Here is a 23,631-nt window from a genome sequence, read left to right on the forward strand (position 1 = left end):
CAATTGCTGCTACACAGCTGAGGTCCCCACGCAGAGCCTTCCTGGGCTGCCTCTGCATTTCATGGTAGAAGACAGGCTTTTCTGGAGCTTGCTCCTGAGGTTAGTTCACCCTTTGAAAGTGTCTCTCTCTACTAGATTACAGCTGGTGTAACAGAGCTGAGGAACCACATGAAGATACTCACACTAACAGGCAAAGAACTGAGCAGCCCACAAAACTGGTTTTTAAGTGTACTTCAGCAAACTGAGAAAAACTGTTTTTCCTACTAAACAGTACATCTTATGATACGTTGTAAGAATTAATTTGGGGCTGAGATACTGTAGCCATGAGCAAGGTAGAGATCATTTCCATCCATGTTTTGAATCAACTATGAGAGCTTTATCACTGATTTCAATACCAGTGAATGCTGGATTCCAGTAGTGCTGTGCCAGAAAGCTGTGCCACAAAGTCATTCACTCGTATTAATCATGTGTGCTGAACACACACTCACTTGACAAATTGCCAGCTCTGGATAACTTACATTAAGTCAACACATACCAAGATGTGTTCATATAATGAAGCGTAACGTAAGAAGAAAAATTAGCAGTTTCTGTGTTGTATAATACATTTTAAATATGTTGTTAAATATAGTTTAAAACATAGCAAAACTGAAATAGAATGTGATTCCTGTTAAGGAGAAATTGCTCTGTACACATGTATATTTCACAGTGTGAAACCCTTACTTGTGGGCATCCAACATTGATTTTTTACTCCATTGACACCATCAATAAGCTGATCTTTATGTGGAGGTTTACATAAAACATGCATTTTATTGGATGACTGGCTACAAATTATGTAGCCATGAGGGTGATCCCAAGAAAAAAGGCAATAAAAAGGTTAAGCTAAATAAACCTGCTGATGGAACAGAAAACCATTTTCATTTTGAGGGAACCCACCGTATATTGCCAACAATAAATGTGGCCTTTCAAAAATGTCAAAACATAAAATATTTTATTTTGTTTTACAAAATTATGTAATCTGTTAATTTAAAGCATTCATTATAGTCAAACTATGCTCTGTACTAGTGGCTCTCAAACCAGGTGTGTACTGAATGTGCCCCACAGGACGGGGGTTGAAGACATGGTGGAAGGAGACAACACATACAAGGGAAATTCCATCCAGTTTTTGCCTCAATTCTTTGTCTCTTCCTCAGTATTTTTCCTCTATCAGAAGTTCTTGTCCTTTCTGGCAACTATGTTAAGGTGGAAGATTCACTTTGATAGCAGTGAGAAGCTAGGGAAACACAGCTATCAGGGACCCAGGTCAAGAACAACTGTGGGATGGCAGGATGGAAGTTCTGAGGTCTAGGGAACCAAAACTCTTTGTTGGAGGGTGAGATGTAGGGACTAGGGGTATAAGGCTGATGAAAAGTTGGTATGGAATGATACACTCCAGAGATTGGAGACCAAAGTGTTGATGCTCTGAACAAACAGAAAATAGCTGCACATACATTTTTGTGGGAATGACATGGAAAATCTCCTGGAGTACTACAGGAAAGACTAAGAGGAGCTCATTCCAAAATGTCTGGGAACCACAGTTATATACTTAGGAATTTTACCTGCATAAACTGAAGAGAAGCTTCAAAGTCCTCCACAGGATACATCTTAATGCGAAAGAATTTCATTCCCATTATAAGGCTGATAATGCTTTGAACTACATAAGGGCTTTGTTCTTTATGCCGTAACTCTTTTAACTCAGCCATGAATTTCTTCTTTACAGCAGGAAATCTATGAATTCATGTGGGTTAGTTACAAAAAAGTACAGATACATATTTGAAATGTAAAGTATATAAATGTGGAAAACCTAAAAAATATTCAGCCTCAATTGTAAAATACCATTTCAGTCAGTATATGAAGACACTTCTTTTTGTACAGTTTTTCTTTCACTTATGATAAACACAAAAAAGAAAACTAACTGTACTGCCTGATCTGAGGTCCTTTGGATAACCACATCTTTCCAGTTACTTTCTTACCATGCCCCTCTTCTACAGAAGAGCTGACAATATCATCAGAATCACCCTTTCACACATTTTAAAAAAAAAACAAGATGAAAGATAGTTTTATTTCAAGTACATGCAATGTTTTCAAAAGAAAATGCTTAAATGCTAACCATGAAAATAGTCAGATGGGCTGTTCCTCCCTCCAGGTTGTATTTTAGGGGTTTTTTCGGTGGTTGTTTGGGTTTTTTTGGTGTTTGTTTGTTTGTTTGGTTACATTTTTTGTTGGTTTTTGTTTGTTTGTTTGTTTGTTTTTGTGGGGCTTTTTTGGGTTTGTGTGTGTCTGTGTTTGTTTTTTTTTTAAAAATCATTTCTTCTCCTTTCTGTTAGCCTTAAGGTAACAGTTAAGCATTAACTACAACGATTTGGGATGACGTGGTCTGTGAGCATTTTTTATCTCTCCTTTGAGTCTATTAGAGGTGTCTTTTGATACACACTGTCCATGAAAATAATATATTGAATAATCTTGCAGAGCGGACTTGCTCTTGGCAATACCAAGAAGTCAGGAGGCAGAGATCACTGGCACGAATCTATGTTGGGGCAGTAAATTTCACCCTTGTGCTTAGTTTATGTGATAAGCATATGCTGAGACATTGTAAGGGGTACATGAGTTTCTGAATTTGTCTGCTTCCAGATTCAGAATTTAAGACTGGTCTCCACAAAGTGTTCTCTGTCTTTACTGTGCCATCTGTGCTAAGAAGTGTATGATGAAGGATTCAGAAGCAGTTGTGTTAAGTACTAAACTGAAATAACTGCAGAGAAATTTTCAAATGTTCTTAAGTTGGACTACAGCCATTTTTAGGTTTGCTCAGCTAGAGAAAATATAGCATATCAAAAAAAGATTAATGAAAACAGCTCTCTTCAGCACTTGGGCTTTCCACAGATGTCACTGCTGAGTTAAGGAAAATAATGCTGCTGTAGTGTAGTTGAATTTATTTAGTATCATTGGACTAGATTCAGAAAGCCAGTGATTCCCTAGAGTTTTATGCTCTAGAACACATGAATGAACAGAGGTCCAGTGAGCTGAAATTATTTATTCCTAAATTATCATTTAAGAAAGTGAGAAAATCAGAATACTCATATGCTAAGCAAGTAAAACTTCTCCTGTTTCCATTATGCATTCAATTTTACTTACTTTGCTTGAGCTAGAACACCTATTACTTCCGCATACAAATCTGCAACAATGTGCATATTTCCAGTGTTAGGACCAAGGTATCTAGCAAGACACAAGAAAGAATTCTTGGCTGAGAAAGCATCCTGCTTAAGCCATTGCAATTAAAAAATTTAGCAAATTTTTTGTTCATCTTTTTTATGTGTGAAAAAGAGCCTTACCCTTCTTTGTATTTAAAGTGCTTGAAAGCCAAGTTAATGACATCATGTACCAAACTGTCTATTACAGGATGAAGTGGAATCTGAAAAAACAGAGAAGTAAAACATAACGGGTACACATATATTACACTTCAAGCTTCATACCTTAGTTCTTGCATTACTCCTGGGCAACTTCCCTGCACCAATGTGGTATCTGCTGAAATAGTATCTAGCTAACAAAACAGCTGAAATAAGCCAGTCATTTAAAGATTATTCAGTATTGAACAGAAATACTTCAGCTTCAAAGATCCGACAAAGCAAAGCACAAAGTATCCTACATGTATCCTACATGTGCAGGAAAGACAGCAATAAACAAACATGCAGGTTGCAGCTCATATTTTTATCAGACTCTTAAAGATGGAACGAGAAAGAAGAATTAGGTGGTATAAAGAAAAATATTAGTATTGGCAATTTCTATCCTTTATTAGTTAATGTATAATTTAAGAACTACATACCTGTTTCAAAACTTCTATTAACACTAAAGAAAAAATAAAATCAATAGCCAGATCTCTTCTCTCCATTAAATAATCCCTCTGCTGTTCATCACTGCAAAATCAAAACAGGAAACACAGTATTTAGGAGATGTGTCGTAATTTGTATCATATGCCTTCCTCAATTGCCCAAATACAGATAACAGAGGATTGTGTTCCACTTTGTAAACTGCAGTCATCAAATAATGCACTGATATGCTCTTAAAATATGAGATAAATAGACCAAATCTAATTTACTACTTTCACCTTCTTTCAAATGTGAAAATCTTTCAAAACATTTAAACGGCACTCGCCGCTTCCTCTTGCCTTTTTTTCCCCCAGTTTAAGATCAACACAAAACTTTCTCAGGAAAAAAACCCCAAACCAAAACAAAACCAAGGAAATTTTGGGATTCTGTATCCTAAAAAATGGATTTAACTTCAATTTCATTGCTGATGGCACCATTTAGTTCTCAATTACACTTTGGAGATTAATTTAGTAAATTATTTTGTGCTATCATATTCATATTTGGACTTATGATGGATTTTGAAAAATGCCTTAGAAGTACTGATTGAGAATTCATAACCAAACTATATTGTCTTTTTTAAGACTACTTCAGTGTTACTTCTCTAACTTTGGCATCAAATGTTGTAGAATGCTATCATAGCATCACAGAATACGAGGTTGGAAGAGACCTCAAGAATAATCTGGTCCAACCTTTTGGTAATACTATAGTTTATATGCACATTCAATCTCATACCTTTTGGATTTAGTGCTTGTTCTTGGTCTGTACTCATGAGATTCATCTTCTATGCCGTTCTGTCTTTTATACCAATCAAACAAAGTGCGCAGGATGGAGGGTAGGCAGTATTCTGAAAGGGAGCTCATTGAGCTTATTACCTATGGGGAGAATACAATAAATTAACTGGTGCTCAAGTTCCCTCTCTTAAAAAAAACCCCAAGAAATAAACAAAAAAACCCCCTAATTCAATGATTTGATACATTCTTTATTGTTTTAATCTCATTTTTGAGATCCAAGCTGTGACTTAACATTTTTCATTTCCTGCAATAGTATCTTTCCACTGATAATACTAAAAAACACACTAAAATTCTGTATCACAACTTAAAATACATCTAGTTTAAACTATCTAGCTCTACAAGGGGCTTATTTGTGTTTGTTACTCAATGTCAATTTGAGTTTGAGCACATCATAAGGAAGGAAGAGATTATGAATTAGAGGTCCTGTGTCATGGGCTGTATCTGACTGCTGGATGTCCACCCCAAAACTCAGAATACACTGAGAAACCCCATAAGCTCAGCAATAATCTTAACCAACTACACATGCCGATGTATCCAAGTTACTATTAGGGTGACACACCCAGTAACTTAGACTTCTCTTTTATGTGTAGGAAAATATTTACAGTTTCCTTTGCCTTTGTGTGCACAAATAACCTAAACATAGTTTAAAATTAATCCTTAAAAGTTCCTAATTAAACAGCTTTAGTGGCATACTGGAAGATTATTGCTCACACAGTATAAACTGTGTCATCAATTAAATAAATGTTACTGAATATGTTACTACTGAACGATGACTTAAACTTCCTATTACAGGAAACTATAAAGTTGCAAAACACAAAAAGATCAAAAGTCAGAGTGAAAAAAACCCCATCATTATACCAGATGATTATATACGTATTGCAAATGAACGTTCACAGGTACAGCATTTGTGTACATGCTAAGAAAACACAAAATAACTATTGAAAACAGGAATAAATTACTGCAGATTTGTGACTGCCTCAGGACCATGCAGGGCTTGCTCCTGCAAAGTGTTGAGTAGAAGGAGCGAAGTGCTGAACCATGTACTTCATGTCAAGTACCATGTATGTCATTAACTCTGTCAGGTTTATCCACCTGCTTCAACTGAAACAAGCACATTTTAGTGCTTGTGGAAAAACAAAAGTAGAGGTTAATGCCTTGTGTAAGACCAAGCTTCTGTGAAGTGTATGACAGGAGCAAAAGTGGGAGACTGAGCACCCTTCATACTATTCCCAAATGTTACATCATGTTAGATGAAAACAACTGTGGATGACAGGTAGTTTAGATTACTAACTCTAAAGTCTTTTGCAGTTTTTCTGCCTCAGAATTTAACTACTTCACAGTGATGTTTTGGTGTGAAGTTAAATGAGACACTTTCAGGACACTTTCAGGACAGTATTGTTTTGACTGGATTCAGTGAAATATGAAAAGTTGCTGTGGAGGATGGCATGAAGACACTGCCTGCAGCAGTGAGAGGAGGCCTTTCATGAAGAATTACTATAGCAGCCCAGGCTCAATTATACCAAAGCCTCCAAGCATAAGACTCCAGATGAATACTTAGAAGATGTGAATCACCTAGTGCCAGTGCAAACTGTTCACTACCGACTCAGGACACTTAGACAGTTCAACCGCTTCTCTATTGTCTTCTAGAAGTTCTTCTGAAGCTGACATAACACCAGTTCTTAATTATGACATGCAGTGAAAAGGGTTTTCTGGGCAAGATTAGAATAGGTCTAAATATCTTTTAAGAAATCACAATATCTATTTGTAAGTGAAAAGTTGTTCCAATCGTGCCTCCCTGCACGTTCACCAACACATTTATCAATGCTCTTCTCTAAATCCCAGCTACACAGTTTGACTGACCACAAAAAGTCAAAGTGATTCCTGTTAAATCTCCTCAAGACATACTTTTTCTGCTAAATTTACAGTGTGTGTCTTTAGTAGGGATAAAAGGTCAATATAGCCTTTTAAAAAATCCTTCTGTCATTGCACTTTTAAGACAGGAAGGAAGGGTGGACTGGGCAAAGACCTGGCTCTCAGGGAACAGGAAGGGAGGGAAGTCTAGCCAGCACGTTGGTTACTCAGCCCTTTCATTTACTGGAAGGAAATCCACGAGTGAGATGAATTCTAGCTCTGTGCTGCTCCTGAAAGGGAGTGCACAGATTTACAAATATGTCCTTGTTGGACAAATTATCATGTTCTTCCATCATAAATGAACTACCTACTGTATAGTTTAAGGATAAGAAAGATGCACTAGTACAGAGCTGTTTAAAACTTGTGTTCACAGAGCATTAAATATACTTTATGTAAATGCCTAATATTTATTTTGGACTACTAAGTAAGAGCAAATTTAATGACATTCTGCACAAATATTTTGCTGCAATTTATATACGTTACAGAAGTCTTGCTATATTGTCAAAACACAAACAGAAGAAATGGTTCCACTAACAGCAGATAGATGCTGATTATTTTTTTTATTTCACATATGAAATTCTATGTGCTTTAACAGAAAATATATTCAAAGTGACATTCAATTTCATAGAATCATAGAAACATTCAGGTTGGAAAAGACCCTTGGGATCACAAAGTCCAACCATCATCCCTGCTCTACAAAGTTCTCCCCTAAACCAGATCCACCAAGACCACATCCAAATGACCTTCAAACACATCCAGGGATGGTGACTCAACCACCTCCCTGGGCAGCCTATTCCAGTGTCTGACCACTCGTTCTGTGAAAAAAAAATTCCTAATGTCCAGTCTAAACCTCCCCTGTTGCAGCTTGAAGCCATTCCCTCTTGTTCTGTCACTGATTACCTGTGAGAAGAGACCAGCACCAATCTTTCTACAATGACCTTTCAGGGACTAGTAGAGACTGATGAGGTCTCCCCTCAGCCTCCTCTTCCTCAGACTAAACATTCCCAGCTCCTTCAAGCGTTCTTCATAAGATTGATTCTCTAGGCCCTTCACCAGCTTCATTGCCCTCCTCTGTACTCCCTCCAGCACCTCAATATCTCTCTTGAATTGAGGTGCCCAAAACTGGACTCAATACTCCAGGTGTGGCCTCACCAGTGCTGAGTACAGGGAAACAACACTATAACTAATTTCTTGGCCCTGTGTTTTTTTTGTATAACATATATGTCAGTATGTATGCCAAATGTGCATTTTGTTGCCATTTCAACAATGTAGAATTACAGACCTACGTTTTTGCATAGTGTTGGTTTATTTTCTATAAATCTATTATTTGCACTGTGTCTTCATATTCTGTCTTCAAACTGTTGTGTAGATTCCAAATAATGGACATTAGGAGTGAGATTTTACACTTTTTATCAATGCAACTGAAAGCAGAACTTGATAAACATTATTTTAGCTATCCTTAGGATACTCATAGCCATGCAATAATGTCTTTTTTTTTATTCAAAGTTTTTTCCACTTTACATGCTTATAACAAAGCCCCATAACTACAAACTATATGGATTCAAGGAAAATAACAGTAGAAATTAAATCCTCACTGCTTGAAATCAACAGCAATGTTCTCATGGTTCACAGTAAGACTGGGATTTCATTATGCAATAAATGCAACGAAGGACATGAAGTTAGCAATTTCTGTTCCAAATACTCGGGACTGGGGCTGGGGGAGGTGGAGAGATGAACTGCCCTAAGCTCTAATCAAAGCAACCACAAACTCAAATTCTGTTGGAACCTTCTAAGAGAAAATGTTTTTTGGGTTTTTTTTTCTGCTAACTGATTGCTAGCTAAGTCAGTTCTAATTGAAAAACCTGTAAAATGAGACATCAGGATCAAGTGGTACAGCTGTGCTTGTGTAGATCTTTCATTCACATCTCTGTTTTAAGCATTTTTTGGACAGTGCTATGAAGTTAAATGTCCCTGGGAACTGCTAAAACTGATAACTATTAAGTTGGACTTGCTAGTTTTAATTTATGGCCCGTACTTTAAGGTAAAAAACCTGCATTTATTTACCATAATTTTGTAGATTGCCAATTTCACCTAGCTTGCTTGTACAGTTGCAATGTTTATAGTTACTTTACTGCAAGAATAACAGTTTACATGAAAACCCATTTATTTCTAGTGCGCAGCAAGTTCAGTTCTGAACATGTTACCTTCAATTTTGCCTTCGGATTTACTTCTTTACACACTGCTTCTAAGAAAAGAGTAGTATAAATAAAAGGAGTACAAATTTTTGTGCAGCTTATTTTTAAACTCCTGCAACAGGAACCTCATATAGACAGTTTCATGTGAAAACTAAGCCTTGCTGCTAAGTTTTCACTCCCATGGTCAAAAAATTACATTAATATTGTATGTCTGCAGTTTGGTCTAAGATTACACAGTGCCCTTTTGCTGCCTCCAATGTTGTCAGTTCACAGAACAGAAGATACTTTAGTAGGGGCTGAGAAAGACTAATAAAAATGTTTCCTTGGATGAGGATGACTGTCTTGGATAATTACAGGTTTTTTCACCCTTGCTTTTGATCTTTTCATGTACTGCAACTTTATGGTTTCCTGTAATAGGAAGTTTAAGTCATAGTTCAGTAGTACAATGTTTAATAACATTTCTGTAATAGGGGACACAGAGCATGCTAAATGCTGGAGCAGTAATGCTCTTTGCCAGCAGGCTACTAGAGTTGTCTAACCAAGAACTTGTAAAACATGATTTTAAATTTACTATAAAGATATTTCAAACTATATGAATTTTTTTTTCCTATTTTCTTTATATACATGTACACCTAAAAAGGAAAATACAGTCTGTGTGGGGAATCCTGTTTGTTAGGCTGACTGTAAGACATTCTGCAAGTCAGGATCAGTAAGATTACTTCATATGTTGCTCAAAATACTATTATGAGTTTGAGGAGGGTGATGCAATTCGCAGCCAAACAGGACAAGACTGTCTGCCTAACAGGAGGCACTGACACTACAACCATATGGAGAGAAACAGCTCTGCCCGTGCACAGTCAGGTCCCAAGATGCTGGATCCATCACCACCATCACAACTAGCATTCCTAAAGTGCTGTTTGTGAATGGGTGTGGAAAAATGCTGATTCCCAGAGAGTCAAAGATAAAGCAGCTTAGGGAAGTAAGCAACACTTCCATAGTCATTTTAAATGGTTCAGTGTTAAACTCAACACTGATTACTCTGGGTAGCTAAAGTTCCATTCTCTTCATTTTAATTTACTGCAAAGGGGGGTTTTGGATGCTTTTTTCCACCTGTGAGGCTGATTTGCAGAAGGAAAATTTTACATCAGGTCATGCCTTACTTCTGCTGCTTTTTAATTCACAGTTAGAAGATGCAGCTCAGATATTTTTAAGTGACTAGTGGCCTGCTCACTTCAGCATCACCTATAAATTTCATTCAAATTGAACAGAAATGGTTTTGATAAATTCAGGAAAAGAAAATTAGGTTCCTCTGACGGTGTGTCACTTTTGATGCTTTAAAATTGAAAGTAAAAATTATTAGACACCTCTTGAAAATTCTTGCTCAATGGGAATTCTCCCTCTTTTCTTCCTTCATTTCTGTAGTAAAAATGTCAGGAATGTAATGTGTAGCCTTTACTATTTTAGCTAGATGACTTTATGTGTTCCAGGAATAAACTCCAATGCTTTCCACACCTTACCTGGAAGGCAGAAGCAAGGGATTATCAACCTGGTCTTTGTTCACCCCATAAACTCTTTAAATATTTGAGCTAATTTAAAAAATAAAAGTTCAGTGTTTTGAGTTAAAAGCACATGCCCTTTTACTTGTATCTTAATAACAAGTGGAATCATGATCTTCTGAGTTTTCCAGGTAGACCACACCTTCATTTTTAATATTAGCAAAATTATCTATACTTTCACGACAACTTTATAATACTGATGTTATCATTTGCAAAATAGCTTCATAATACTGAGAAGTACTGACCTAACCTACCAAGTGAAACACCCCAAGTAAAGACTTTTTGCTCTATCTATATTCCTGTCTCTACTCTAGCTTGAGTTCTAGCAAATCTCTACCTGTGTACTACAAATTTCTGTATGAAACTTTAACTACAATTTAGTCAAAATAAAATGATTTTGGCAAATATGAACCATGCTCTTGAGAAAAAGGCTCATCAGCCAGGTTGGGGTCCCACCTCCCAGTCACAGGCATACATCAATCCCAGGAGAACTAGAACATCTAAAAACTGTCGTATTGTTCAGGAGGAAAACAATGTGAAACCTGAACAGTGAAACATTCCAAATAAGTCAGGCTGAGGCAGAGATAGTCTGAAAATTTCAATCTGAATAGTTTGCTTGGAAATTTTCATGGAACTGAAAAGAAATTTTTCTGACAGGACATCCAAGGCAATCTCAGCTGTATACTTTCTTACCAACTCTACACATAGATAGGACTATAGATACGCAATTAGAAATACAAACAAATGCTGTGTATTATAAAATTTGCCTTTGTTTTTGTCTGCATTCCCCACCCCTACACCCAGCATTCAGAGTAAACTGCAACAGTAGGAAATATATAGTTGTTTCACTCTAGGAAACATTTGCTGTTCTCCTTAATTGATTGACTGAATTGTTAAACTTTCTGTCTACTTGCCAATAACTAGGAGATGCATAAGTCTTCTAATTCTTCCCGTAAAGTGCCACAATTTGCTTAACCTTGAATATTTAATGAAAACATGGCCACCCATTATGTGTTTGTTTAGTTCACTGCAGGAACAGTATCACCAGGTTTGCATATGAGTGGTTTAATTTGTTTTTCTTTCCCATTTATAGGTGACACTCTTCCCACAGGAAAGGAAAAAAAAAAGAAATTAAGGTCAGAATACCACAAAAAAATTCATTAGGCAGCAAGAGACTACTCACAAAGCAGGCTCCTTTAGCCTACAGTGGCTGGCACCTCTGCTCTGTGGTCAGTGAGGTGGCCAGGACACTCCCCAGTGCAAGTCCTACCTTCTGCCTCTGGCTCTGAACAGACCTCCAAGCAGGCTATCTCTCCCCAAAAAGCAGCAGAACTACCTAGAGAACATCACTGTGTCAAGCTAAAGTTACAAAGTGAGCCTTTGAGAATGCCAACAGCGTCTCACAAGGCAGCTTTGTTTCTGGAACAACGTATCTAATGTTCCAGAAAACACAATGCTTGTTAAATTAATTTGAGGTTCTGAAGTCTCACTCATACCTATCTACTTTCCCAAAGTTAAGTTAATCAATATGCTTCTGCCATGTCTTTCTGCCATGTCTTTCCATCCTGTATTTGTGGCAGTGCTGGCAGCACAAAGCACCGAGCAGCCATGGAATCAGCAGCAATGGTGACATAGATCGCAACTGAGGCAGGAATGGTGGAGCAGCAAAGAACCTCATTGCTTATGATACACCTTGAGTCCATCCCTCTTCTTTGTAGGGAATGAGTCTTGGCATCCTTTATGCAACTTAAACTCTTTCACACTTACCTTTATTTCAAAATAGGATATTTATATAGGATTTTTTTCTAGACACCTTTTTTTTTAAGAAAGAGACAGCTCACAAAAATTAATTCTCTTTTACCATCACTAAAAGTGTGCATATTGCCCTTGGTTTTACTATTAAATTAATCCCATTTCTCTTACATAATCAATTCATTAATCCAATGCCAGATAAGAATTTAATTTTCTCCCTGCCAAACATTTTTCTCCAATTACTGTTTACTTTGTCACATACAGGCATTTATCCTGAAAACTGAATTTATGCTTAATTTAAATACAACAGGTTGGCTCATCCTATGGGAAGTGCAGCATACATGCAAGGCATGCTGATTCACAGAGACAAAATAGATGGATGAGACTGACAGCAGTGACAATTATTCTAAAGGCACTCATATTAACCATAAGAATAAAAAGATTAGGGGCCATGTACCTGTTTCAAAAAATAGATACTCTGAAAAGACACAAAGTTTACTTCAAAGCCTTCATCAGGGAAAAAAGGCAGGGAATAATGCATGTGCTTCATACACTGTAACAAGCAAGAAATTATAAGGCAAACAAATACTGAGCTTGAAAACAGTGGGAAAATCCTCCTAATTAAAATCCTAGAATAGTTAGGCAGACCACTCATCATTCCACTAAAGCATATTGAGAGATACTGCTTTTGCAGTATTCAATGACAGTATAAGGACATTAGACTGCCTTCCAAATATTTGTCTTACAGGCTGAGGAATGGAAATAATGCAATTTCAAGAGTCTTACTTGATCAAATTGTGGGTCTTCTCCTCGTTGCAAAGATTTGGTCAGTGGCTTCTCCTAAAAGAAAATATAGTAAATTCATATTACTTAGTAGCAATACTTTTATATATTCTATCAAACTCTGCTATTATATTTTGTGTTAGATTTTCACTCGCATAATTTGTCTCCTGATCATTTTCACGCTGGAGATACTGTTTGCTTCATTTGCAAATGATACCTCTGCATACCTATGACCTAATAATGACAACATGTCTTTGGTGCCTTTAGTGCCTCTCCAAGAAAGAAAAGGATCAACTATTTATTACATCTAAGGTACTTCGTACTCACAATGATGATAAATTATTTCAAAATTCTAAAAAGCATGTGGCATCTCCTCTAACACATAACTAAGGACCTCTACCTAGCTACACTATTGCCAGCAGTGTGCCCAGGTATCCAGGAAGGCCAACAGCATCCTGGCCTGCATAAGGAATAGTGTGACCAGCAGGAGTAGAGAGGTGATCATGCCCCGGTACTTGTCACTGGTGAGGCCTCACCTCGAGTGCTGTGAGCAGTTCTGGGCCCCTCACTACAAGAAGGATGTCGAGCTGCTGGAGCGTGTCCAGAGGACAGCAACAAGGCTGGTGAAAGATCTGGAGAATAAGCCCTATGAGGAGAAGATGAGGGAACTGGGATTGTTTAGTGAATTCACCTTTATGGTGAATATGAAGGTATGAATTCACCTTTTTTTTTCCTAGCAGGCTCAACTACTGAGGCACATAGAAGTACATAGGCCAGTTTTATAGATACATACAACAGTACACAAAGCATAAGTCTCCTAATCCACAATGAAAATAAATGATACATGAAGACAGATGACAGTCTGAAAAACATGTCACCGTCAATGTCACGATTCTGCACTGAATTGTACCACTGTTGCTGATGCCTGAAATGTGCCAGCGCCTTGTTCTTCTATAAATCACACATTTTTCTTCTCCTACAGCTGCAAGACTGGGCTCTCCCACCAGCTCAGCATGAGATTTTCTCTTCAGCTTTCAGCCAACTATTACACTCTTCAGCATCTGTTGATGTATCAGGCAAAATACCTTCATTGTCAGGGGATGTGACACACAAAACAAAGAAATCTGTAAAGCTGCTGAGATAATGGAATGGAAACACGTGAGGTGGACCAAAGATTTCTATTATTTGATATTTTTCTCTGGAGAAGATGTTGACCGGTATATCTGCTGTCTGATATTTAAATTAATTATGCTGATCCATTTGTAATGACAGTTGGCAAGGAGGCTGGCTGCAGGGTGACTGCAGTATTCCCTGACCACCTATCCAATAGAAAAGCCAACAAAATGTTTTCTACTAAGTCACTGATTTATCCGTGACAGTCATCGGTATTTTTAATTGCTATCTCTAATATCTGAAGTGACTCCTCCAGATTACAGTTAGAGCACTACAACCATTAATTATAACTTTATGACAGATTATCGGTAATGAAAAAACACAGTAAAATCTTGTAGCCCAGAAACAGACACACAACACCACCCCACCCACGGTCCTCCTCCTCAATCAGTAACTTGGTGCTACCCTACCTAGTTGCATCTCATGGGAGGACACGACTTCTTTTGTCTATTTAGTGTCTATTGCCACCCACTGAAAAGGACAGCAGTCAGTATTTCAAAGGTAGCATTCAACTTATTTAAAAGGGAAAGATTCATATGTTTTCATGGGTCCTGGGCAAATCAATGTACTGAGAATTAGTGCAGCTTAGAAAAAAAACCCCAACACAACAACCTTTTTTAAAAAAAATTACATTCCTGGTTCTGTTGCAGAAGCCTTCTGTTACCACAGAGAAATTTCTTAATGACTGTTTCAATTAAAATTACTTCAGCTCCCAGACACTTTGTGTTCCCATGCCCCATGCAATGCCTGGCTTCCAGAGCAGGATCTAAAATCCTGCAGAAATGCATTCAGTGTTTCAGGCAGAAACAAGGTATAGGGTTTCTTGTCATATGCTTGTCTGTAAGGTGAACACAATTAAATTAAACAAAAAATGCTCTGGAAACCCACATCTGAAACTTCAATCCTGAAAATCTCCTAATCACCTTTTGCCTGTCTCTGGAAGCACACACACCTCAGAAATACTTCAGCTTCTGATAATGTTACCCAGGGGCTAAGCTTCTTTCTGAGTTTATGAAGATCCCTCTATTTTGACAAGGCAGTACAACTCATCACTTGCCCCTTTTACAGGTGACTAGACCAGGGCTTCCCAAGCCATGGCACATTCAGTTAAAGAAACCTTTCACGGCCTGTGCAACAGACTTGGTCGCAGCAGAAGGCAGCCCAGAATGGACACTAGCCAAGAACACCTAGCAAAAGCCAGGAAGGGTTCTGCTGCTTTAATTTCTCAGTATCTCCACTCTAGGGCTTTAACTGAGGCCTTTTTCTCCCCTTTACCCCATTCTGCACCTACTGCTGTTCTTACCACTTTCCTTCTCCTCACGCTCTTGCCATGGAACAGCTGCTTCTGCAGCTGCCTCTGCCTCTTCTTCATCCCATTTGGGTTCCTGCTCCTGCTGCTGCTGCTGCCTTTTCCTCCCCTATTCCCAAGTCCCATGCAGTCGCTGACTCTGCCTGCAGCCACTGCAGTGATGGCTCAGCCTGCCTGGACCTGAGTGGACCCTGCGAAGCCAAGTGTCTTGGCACATGCCCCCCTGTTCTGGGAATGCAGTGCCCACGTCAGAACAACTCACTGTATGTACCCTCATGGTGAATGGCAATAACCACAGAAATTACATTTGGGGCTTGGAGATCTGAGGAAACTGAAACTTATTACTATTTACTTTACTATTAATGATGAGTACTGAATAGATAATGAACTGAATAAAGATGAAGGGCCAGAAGACACAAGTATATTTTTTGGCATCTAAATGCTCCTAAGCTATAAAAGGATGATTGCTTGCATGATGAGTGTAACAAGTGACCATGTCAGGAGGACACTCCTGAGTAAATTCAAAGACAGTTCAACTACATGCAAGTGTGTTCTCTGAAAACAGCATTTTTTCTTTATACAATAGATAATTTCTTCTCATTTACTGTAACCAACTTGCCTATTCTATGGTTTTAATACCCTTGCAAATCTCACCATTTCATTTTAGGCAGTATTTTACACATCATTGCTATGGCAGTTACTAAATAAAATGCATTTATACCCAATGGGAGTAATTTTCATTATATACCAAAGGTTCAGGACTGGCAAAGACAAGGTTAAAGAGTATAACAAAGTGAAATTGCCTCTGAGTAACAGATTCCATAGTAGTCTATTTATCCTGGAAATAAATTATTTAAAATTTTTAAAAAATTCTTTAAAAAGTTTTCCAGCCTCAAGGCACTGTTTTATTTATTTTCTTGCCCACCCATTCAGAAATGGCAAAGAGGCTCTTTTATACTATGAGTTGACTCTGTTTGAATCTCTGTAGCTATAATACATTCTACATAAACGTCTTCCAAATCTTGGATGAATAGGTATGCTGAATTTGGAGCCAAAGCCTACAACCACAAAATATGAATAAAGAAAGTTTTTATTAATCTGAAAGAGCTCATAGCTTTTTGGACTATAAAAAAACATCAGAAAAGTTCAGAAGAATGGACTCTCAATAATAACATTTCCATTTTTAATCACTAAGTTAAACATCCTTATTTCTTGTTTGAAGTGCTGCCTTCAATTGTATACTCCGTATTTGTTCATGCTGCAAACTCCCATGATATGAATAAGTTACAGAAAAGCAGTAAAGATAAACAAAGACAGTTTTGCATTTAGTATTTGAAGCTATCAGTGTAACTAAACTTTTTGCATCACCAATGCTTACAGAACAAAATGGTCACCTATAAATTTATTTCTTTCCTCTGCCTCATTGCTGTTGTGAAACATTAATGGAATGTAATAAAATAGAGTATGTCAACTATTCGATGGCAAATGTATATTTTATCACTTTTGCATTCATCAGCTAGATATAATATTTAAATTATTCAGGAAGAATATAATAATTAATCTAAAAAATAACATATTCGTGAAACTGTCACAGGCATGCCAAAACTTTTCTCCAAATACTGTCAGCTACTTTTAATGGTTAATATATTAATGCTTTTTCAGGGCTGCTACCCAAATATAATTGGGTAAATTTACACAGGAATACCTTTTCTTGACCATCTGTCACAGATCTGAGTGTTCAGGGTAACATGAAAACTAAAGGATGCTATAGTGCCTATTAAACTTCACTATGTCACAGTGATATATAATGCTCCTGAAAGCTATTTCTAACCTAAGCAATCATTCAGCATGTTATTCCTATTGAACTATGACTGGGTACTGTATAACCAAGTCAGATAAAATCCTTGTTTTTATAAGAGCATGAAGGATGGAAGGATATTTTGATACTAAATGTAACTTTTGAACTGCATGCTAAAAAGCATCCACTCTACTGAGCAGTCAATCTGCTGGGATGGAAGAGTTACCAAAAGGAAAAGCAGAATGGACCTTTTAATCTAAAATGGAGTAGATGTAGATCACATTCAACCACGACAGCTAAATTATATGTAAATACATGTAAATGCAATACCAAGAACCAAAAAAATACCCACGTGTAATTCTTCTCTGATTATGATGAATCATTACGTAAGTCCCAAAAGAAATTGAACATATATGTATTACACTATTTTCAACAGGAAAGGAAAGTGGTGGTTTGTAGGAAAAGGTCTGCTCCAAAAATAGGTGGATCAAACATGCTAAATTTTTTATTTTGCCATTGGTTATTTTGTACAAAGATCAGAAAAGCATCTCTCTCAGTCTTGCACTCATACTGTCTGTAAACAATTATCTGTGTCATGCGGGAGAAAATGTCACAATGCCAGTTTGCTTCTGAAGACTGGATGTTCAAAACCTGACTCCAGAGAGGAGCACCTCCCCTTCAGGTGCAGGTGACCTACCAGCCAGTTGCCTCTGAAAGGGACAGTTTGTCTGTCTGGTCCCTGCCTCCATCTCAGCTGTGTGCTCCTGCCTCTGCCCTCCCAAAATGGATCTATGCTGATCCTGCATTGAGCAGGTTCATGCAGCTGAACTTGCAAGTATTTACTTCTGTTTTGCCCTCTCAAAAATGATGGTCCAGAAAAAAAAAAAAGCTGCTGTACTGAAAAAAAACTGAACTTCCTGGGAAAAAAATTTCATCTCTTATTTACCTTTTTAACATCTGGGAATTCCCACTACCCCTCCAGGAAGCCTAGTTAATTTATACCTAAGTAATTAAGAGAGCCAAGCTTTTTCACTCAAAAGCACAACCTCTTTACACTGATAGTCTCCCAATGTCTCCCACCTGGAAATTCTATGAAACAAGCAATTAAGTGTCCTGTTTTCACAGCCATTCTTTGCAAGTCAGCAGGTCCTTGTGTATAAAAATACAAATTGCGAGTTCAATGGATGACAACAGAATCTTTGATTTCTCTTGTTGATCTGCTCAGCATCAATTAGATGCTAGATAATTCCTTTAAGAGACTGTGTCAGTGACCATGGTACACAGTAAAATCAGAAAAGGGGATTTCCTTGATTGAAATTCTAATCATACACCAAAAAGAAATTCTAAAGGAAAACATAATTAAAAGATATGAATATACAGCTTCAAGAAAATGCCACAGCTCTGCATAAGACAAAATTGCACGCTCAAAAAATGTTACAGAAAACTGATGTACTGCATGTAGCTTTTGAAAATTAAGTATAAAAGCAATGCTAATTGTACAAGGTATTTCATTTGGAGGAAAAAAGCATACTTTAAGTCACTATGGAATATATGTAAAAATATTCTGCATCTCCCATAAATATATTTTTGTTTGCAAATTCAGATCAAAAACCTACTTGTCATTACAGTTATTGCATAAAAATAATGAAAGGTGCATGTCTAGAAGACAAGTTCAGTATTACTCAGTCTATGCATTCTTTAAGCAGTTGTTAATTTCTTTTTAACATCTTTTCCATTTAATTCACTTGGAAAAAGATGTGCCCAGTACTGCTGTACTGCTGAATACAACATCAGTTCACCTTCCAATACGAGTTTTCATTCACTGGCTCTGACTCCCTCATCTTTGGCATCCACTTCATGCATTGTTCTGACTTGGTGAGAGCTGATGTCAGCACGTCAGGTATTAAAGGCTAATTTTTGTCTGATTATGACATTCTCTGCAAAAGGCATATTTTACCTATGATGCTAACTCCTATGCCTGTATTTCAATTCTGTGGTACCTCCCCCTGAACTACATAGAAGATACTTAATCTGTGGCTATTTATTAAAACACATCATACTTTCTAGATCTTTCAAGAATACAACTGTCCTGAGGTTGAGGATTAACCACCCTAGAAGGACTATGGATCTGCCCTGTTTGGTGCTTCACTTTTGCTACAGGTCTCAGCCTGAGATGTGCACTGAGGTAACTAGAGGGAGATATTATTCCTGAGGTGACTGATGAGTGGAAGGGGAACTGAAGGCTCTTTATGCTGTTGGAGTTGTCTTTACTGTATTTTATAGCCTCCATCTTCAATATTGAATCTAGATTTTTATATAGTTTTCTACCTTCACATGCTTTGAGTACATTAGTAGAGGTTGGTTGTTTCATGAAGGGTATCTCCCAGGCTTAGCTGCCTCTCTCTCTGCTAGGAGAAAGCTGATCTCGCCCAGACAGGATGCAGCTTGGGCCAGATTCCAGCTTCCATACAAGACAAAGGAAAAAAATGCATGTCATTTTAGCAACCTGTCCTTGGTCCTCCAGGCTGTCCTTCCACTGACAGACATATATCTATCTGCTCCATTCAAGCAGTCACTCAATGCAGACACTGTAACAGATCTGAAGGGCTCCATACAATAAAAGGATGTATATTCAGGTTACATATTGAGCAGTTAAAGTAAGATGGTGTGTAAAAGCTTCAATTTGTTAATGTACAGGTGAGAGGACAGTCCTCAGTATAATAATGTGAGACAGAATTTAATGAAGAAGTATCTTGAGTAACTCAGAGACAATTTCTGAAATAATAGATAAATATTATTCATTTCCCACACATTGTTTATCACAACTGGATGCAAAAAAATTAATCCACTAATATTTATATAATTTAAATAATATAATTTAAATACTAAATAAATAATGTAGTAGAAATAAAGTTATAATGCATTACATATATAATTATGATATTATGAACTATGAATTATTTACTGTTGGGATGGACTGACCATATGTTTTACAGAATTTTTAACTTTTTCAGAATTCCACTACTGTTTATTCCACAAATGCTAGGGGAATAAAACAATTATATTAATGAATAGTGACATAATCCTTGAGTGATACAAAGTGACACAGAGGTGGATAGGGACAAATGACAATGGGAATCTGGCACATTTGTAGACACGTTTCTCTTTATAGAAGGTCCTAGGGAAGATAATTTTTTATAGGGGTTAAAGAGAACAGCAATTTCAATATATACTTGCATAATTTTATATAAATAAAGTTGTCCTCTTTTCAGTTTATCTGGGCACACACATACTGAGTGAATACTTAGAACAAAGCAAAGCACTTTATCTTCTCTCTTTTTCATTAAATTACTTGTTCATGATAGTAACTCCTGTCTCTGTGCTGTGAATAAATGGGGCTCTGAAGTCTCAATGTATGCCAAACTATTAATGAGGATTTCCAGTGTAAAAACATGATAACACTGAAGTGTTGTCTTATAGATGAGAACAAAGGAGTCGTTCCTCATGTGACGCAGCTGGAATTGTAGTCCATGTAAAACAGAAAATTCTACATTACAGCTGCATGATAAAACTGCTTGGTATTATTATAGCCTGCATTAATCTTACTAGTCATCACAGCCCAGTCCTTGAAAACCAAAAACCCTTCTAGTTCCTTTTCTCCCAAGTCTGTCCTTAGCATATTTCTTCTGCAATGCCTAGAGAAAGTGAAGCCTAGATTAAAGCTAATTGGATAGCAATGCCACTACACGTTGGTTGGTCGGTCTCTGCAAAACCAAACTTGCATTATTCTTGTCCTGTCAAAGTCTTCATAATCATCTAATTGGCTATTATCACAACCTCTGTATTTTAATGTCTTTAAACTTCCAACGAAATGGAAGTCCATCAACCACATCACTGCTTTCATTTTTTTTACCTGCCTAGTAAGAGGAGAAAGTTACAGGCAGAATACCTGAATAGGCTCATAGTCCGAATCCTATGAGTAAATTCTGTTCTTGAGTTCAGTATTCAGAGAGATCCTGAATTTAGAGAAGTTCAGTAAAAGATGCTTGCAGGAGAAAAGCATAATAAAAGTTTACCAACAGCTAAATTATCCATTAACCACTGTCAATGCCTGTAGCTCACTAAGTTTTATCAATGTCTATAGCTGTGTGCAGTATTAAAAGCTGTATTTAAATATTAGCCTGATCAGTATGCACAGGATGAATTATTACCCAAAGTGATAATCAACACTCATCAAAAGGAAACTATTTTATGTGTTGTTTTTGTTTTCTCTTTACAGTGCAAAGATATGTAAACACATTTTATCATTTGAACTGGCAAAAATATTTCTTGGGCTTTCTCACTTTAGCTTCATTTTAAGGCCACCACTGCATGAAAAAAAAATCAACAATAATAAAATACCAGAATCTGTTTCTAAGTGAAGTAATGCAAAGAAGATTTACAATATAAACCAATAAATATGTAAATATGAATGCCTGTAAAAAAAGGTCTGTAGGAAATATTCTTAATATTCATAATAAAGGAGGACAATTATTTACAGAAAAGAAGCAGGAAATTATTAAAGGTTACACTTTTATTAAAGGTTATTACTTATATTTCATTTATGTGAATTTAATTTTATAAACTGGAAAATCCCTTTTAGTTAATTCTGCTGTCAAATACCTTTAATTTGGATTAATAGGATTTGACAATCTGAATACAGTAGTTTAATAATTAAAAATCTGCCACATAATTGTGAGCTTAATGAAATTATTAAAATGTTTGTTATATTTCAGAGACCGTAAAGAGGTGAAAAAATTGACCTGAAATTCCAAAAAAACCCAATCTCCAAAGAGAAAAAAACCAAACCCAAACAGAAACAAACCATATCTGAAAACAAAAGCTTTCCGTTATAGCTTCTTAAAGACTTCACAGTGGATAGTTGACATTAGATTCATGCCTAGAAAACATACTAGCTGAGGAGGGCATTTTCTATGATGATCGCTGCCAGATCCAGTAACCAAAATGTCAAATCATACTTGTTTGACAGGCAAGGCAGCAGGAGGAGTAGGTGACATTACCCTCTGCTTTCTCTGCCACTGGAATCTTGTTATCCCAGCTGAGATTTCAGGAGGCTGCAGGAGGAGCCCTTCACTGCTGCCCTAGATAACAGCAAACTAATGTCTGTGCCTTGCCGTCAGGACACAAACCTGGTCTTCCAACAGAGCTCTCAGAACAGCACCATTTACAGTTGGGTTCTGTGTGTATCACAAAAGAAAGAGATGGATATATCAAACAGGCACAGGGACCCAAAAGAAACTGAGAGAAAAATTCCTATAATCAACATATAATCAGAAAGGATAAAAAGGCAAAATGTGTGTATAAAAATAAATATCTAGGTTAACAATACTCAGCAAGTCTTTAATCCCATAGTAACTTCAGTGCTTGAATCTGAGCTAGACTTGTGATAAAAGAGAGGAAAAAGCAATTTTATTATAAACAGATAATTTTAGCTTTTCTAAAAGGCATCTTAAATATTCATCACTCATTATAAAATTAAACTGTCATATCTTGTAATGACTTAGAGAATTCAAATTAGGAACATCTCAGTGTTAGAGCACTTTGCAAGTTTGATTTTCTTTGAAGTATGTTTGAGTTTAATTAGAACAGAATCTTCAAAGAGCTCACCATTTGACTACCTATTGTGAAAAAAGGCCAAAGGGTGGCTCTGCACCACCAGTTTGTAATCTCCGTCTTGCAAATCCTTGGGACATCCTGGTTTGAAATTCTACCAGCAGAGTAGAAACGTGGGAACAAATCTGCTAAACATCCAACAGCTGCCCCACAAAAAGAGTGGACTTAAATTCTTAGCCATTTTTCCAGAATAATTTTTGCCATTTTACCTTGTCACTTCTTTCATTACAACCTAATTATTTCAAGATAATTTTGACTGCATGTCTACAAAAAAACTGCCTGCACATTTGTCACAGTCACCACCAAACAGCAGCATGCCATGCCTTGTAAATTCTATTCATATTAACAAAATGTGTGTCACTGAATTACTGTTAGTATTGCACAGTTAGATCCCTATAAGAAATACGTTCTGAAAATGTTGACAAGAAGAAGGTGACATTGCAGTCTCTCGTCGTATTTTTACATTCTATGTCGAATTTACAAAACAATTTCACTGAATAAGGTAAAATTGACATTCAGACATTCAGATAGTCATAGTTTGACAGAAACAGAAACAATGTACCAACACACAGCAACTCAAAATCATCTTAGCACAAGGTGAAATGGCAATGAAATGGGGTGACGTTCATAGAATCATAGAACTATTCCGGTCCGAAAAGACCCTTGGGATCACTGAGTCCAACCATCACCCCTACTCTACAAAGTTCTCCCCTAAACCAGATCCACTAACACCACATCCAAACAACCCTTAAACACATCCAGGGATGGTGACTCAACCACCTCCCTGGGCA

The 23,631-nt window shown here is 37.0% G+C and overlaps 1 protein-coding gene across 1 annotated transcript in view; it reads right to left on the minus strand.

The window, feature by feature from the left end:
• Positions 1 to 23,631, minus strand: part of FRY (furry homolog (Drosophila)) — a 160,203-nt gene that overhangs the window by 102,079 nt on the left and 34,493 nt on the right. The window contains exons 3-8 of the mRNA XM_009998351.1: positions 12,891 to 12,944; positions 4,632 to 4,771; positions 3,857 to 3,947; positions 3,366 to 3,445; positions 3,169 to 3,249; positions 1,596 to 1,764 (exon numbers count right to left, since the gene is read on the minus strand). Of these exons, the coding sequence (XP_009996653.1) occupies positions 1,596 to 1,764; positions 3,169 to 3,249; positions 3,366 to 3,445; positions 3,857 to 3,947; positions 4,632 to 4,771; positions 12,891 to 12,944 (615 nt within the window). The remainder of the gene's footprint in view (positions 1 to 1,595; positions 1,765 to 3,168; positions 3,250 to 3,365; positions 3,446 to 3,856; positions 3,948 to 4,631; positions 4,772 to 12,890; positions 12,945 to 23,631) is intronic.

Source organism: Chaetura pelagica, unplaced genomic scaffold (genome assembly GCF_000747805.2).
Source record: "Chaetura pelagica isolate M959 unplaced genomic scaffold, ChaPel_1.0 scaffold105, whole genome shotgun sequence".
Taxonomy (NCBI): Eukaryota; Metazoa; Chordata; class Aves; order Apodiformes; family Apodidae; genus Chaetura; species Chaetura pelagica.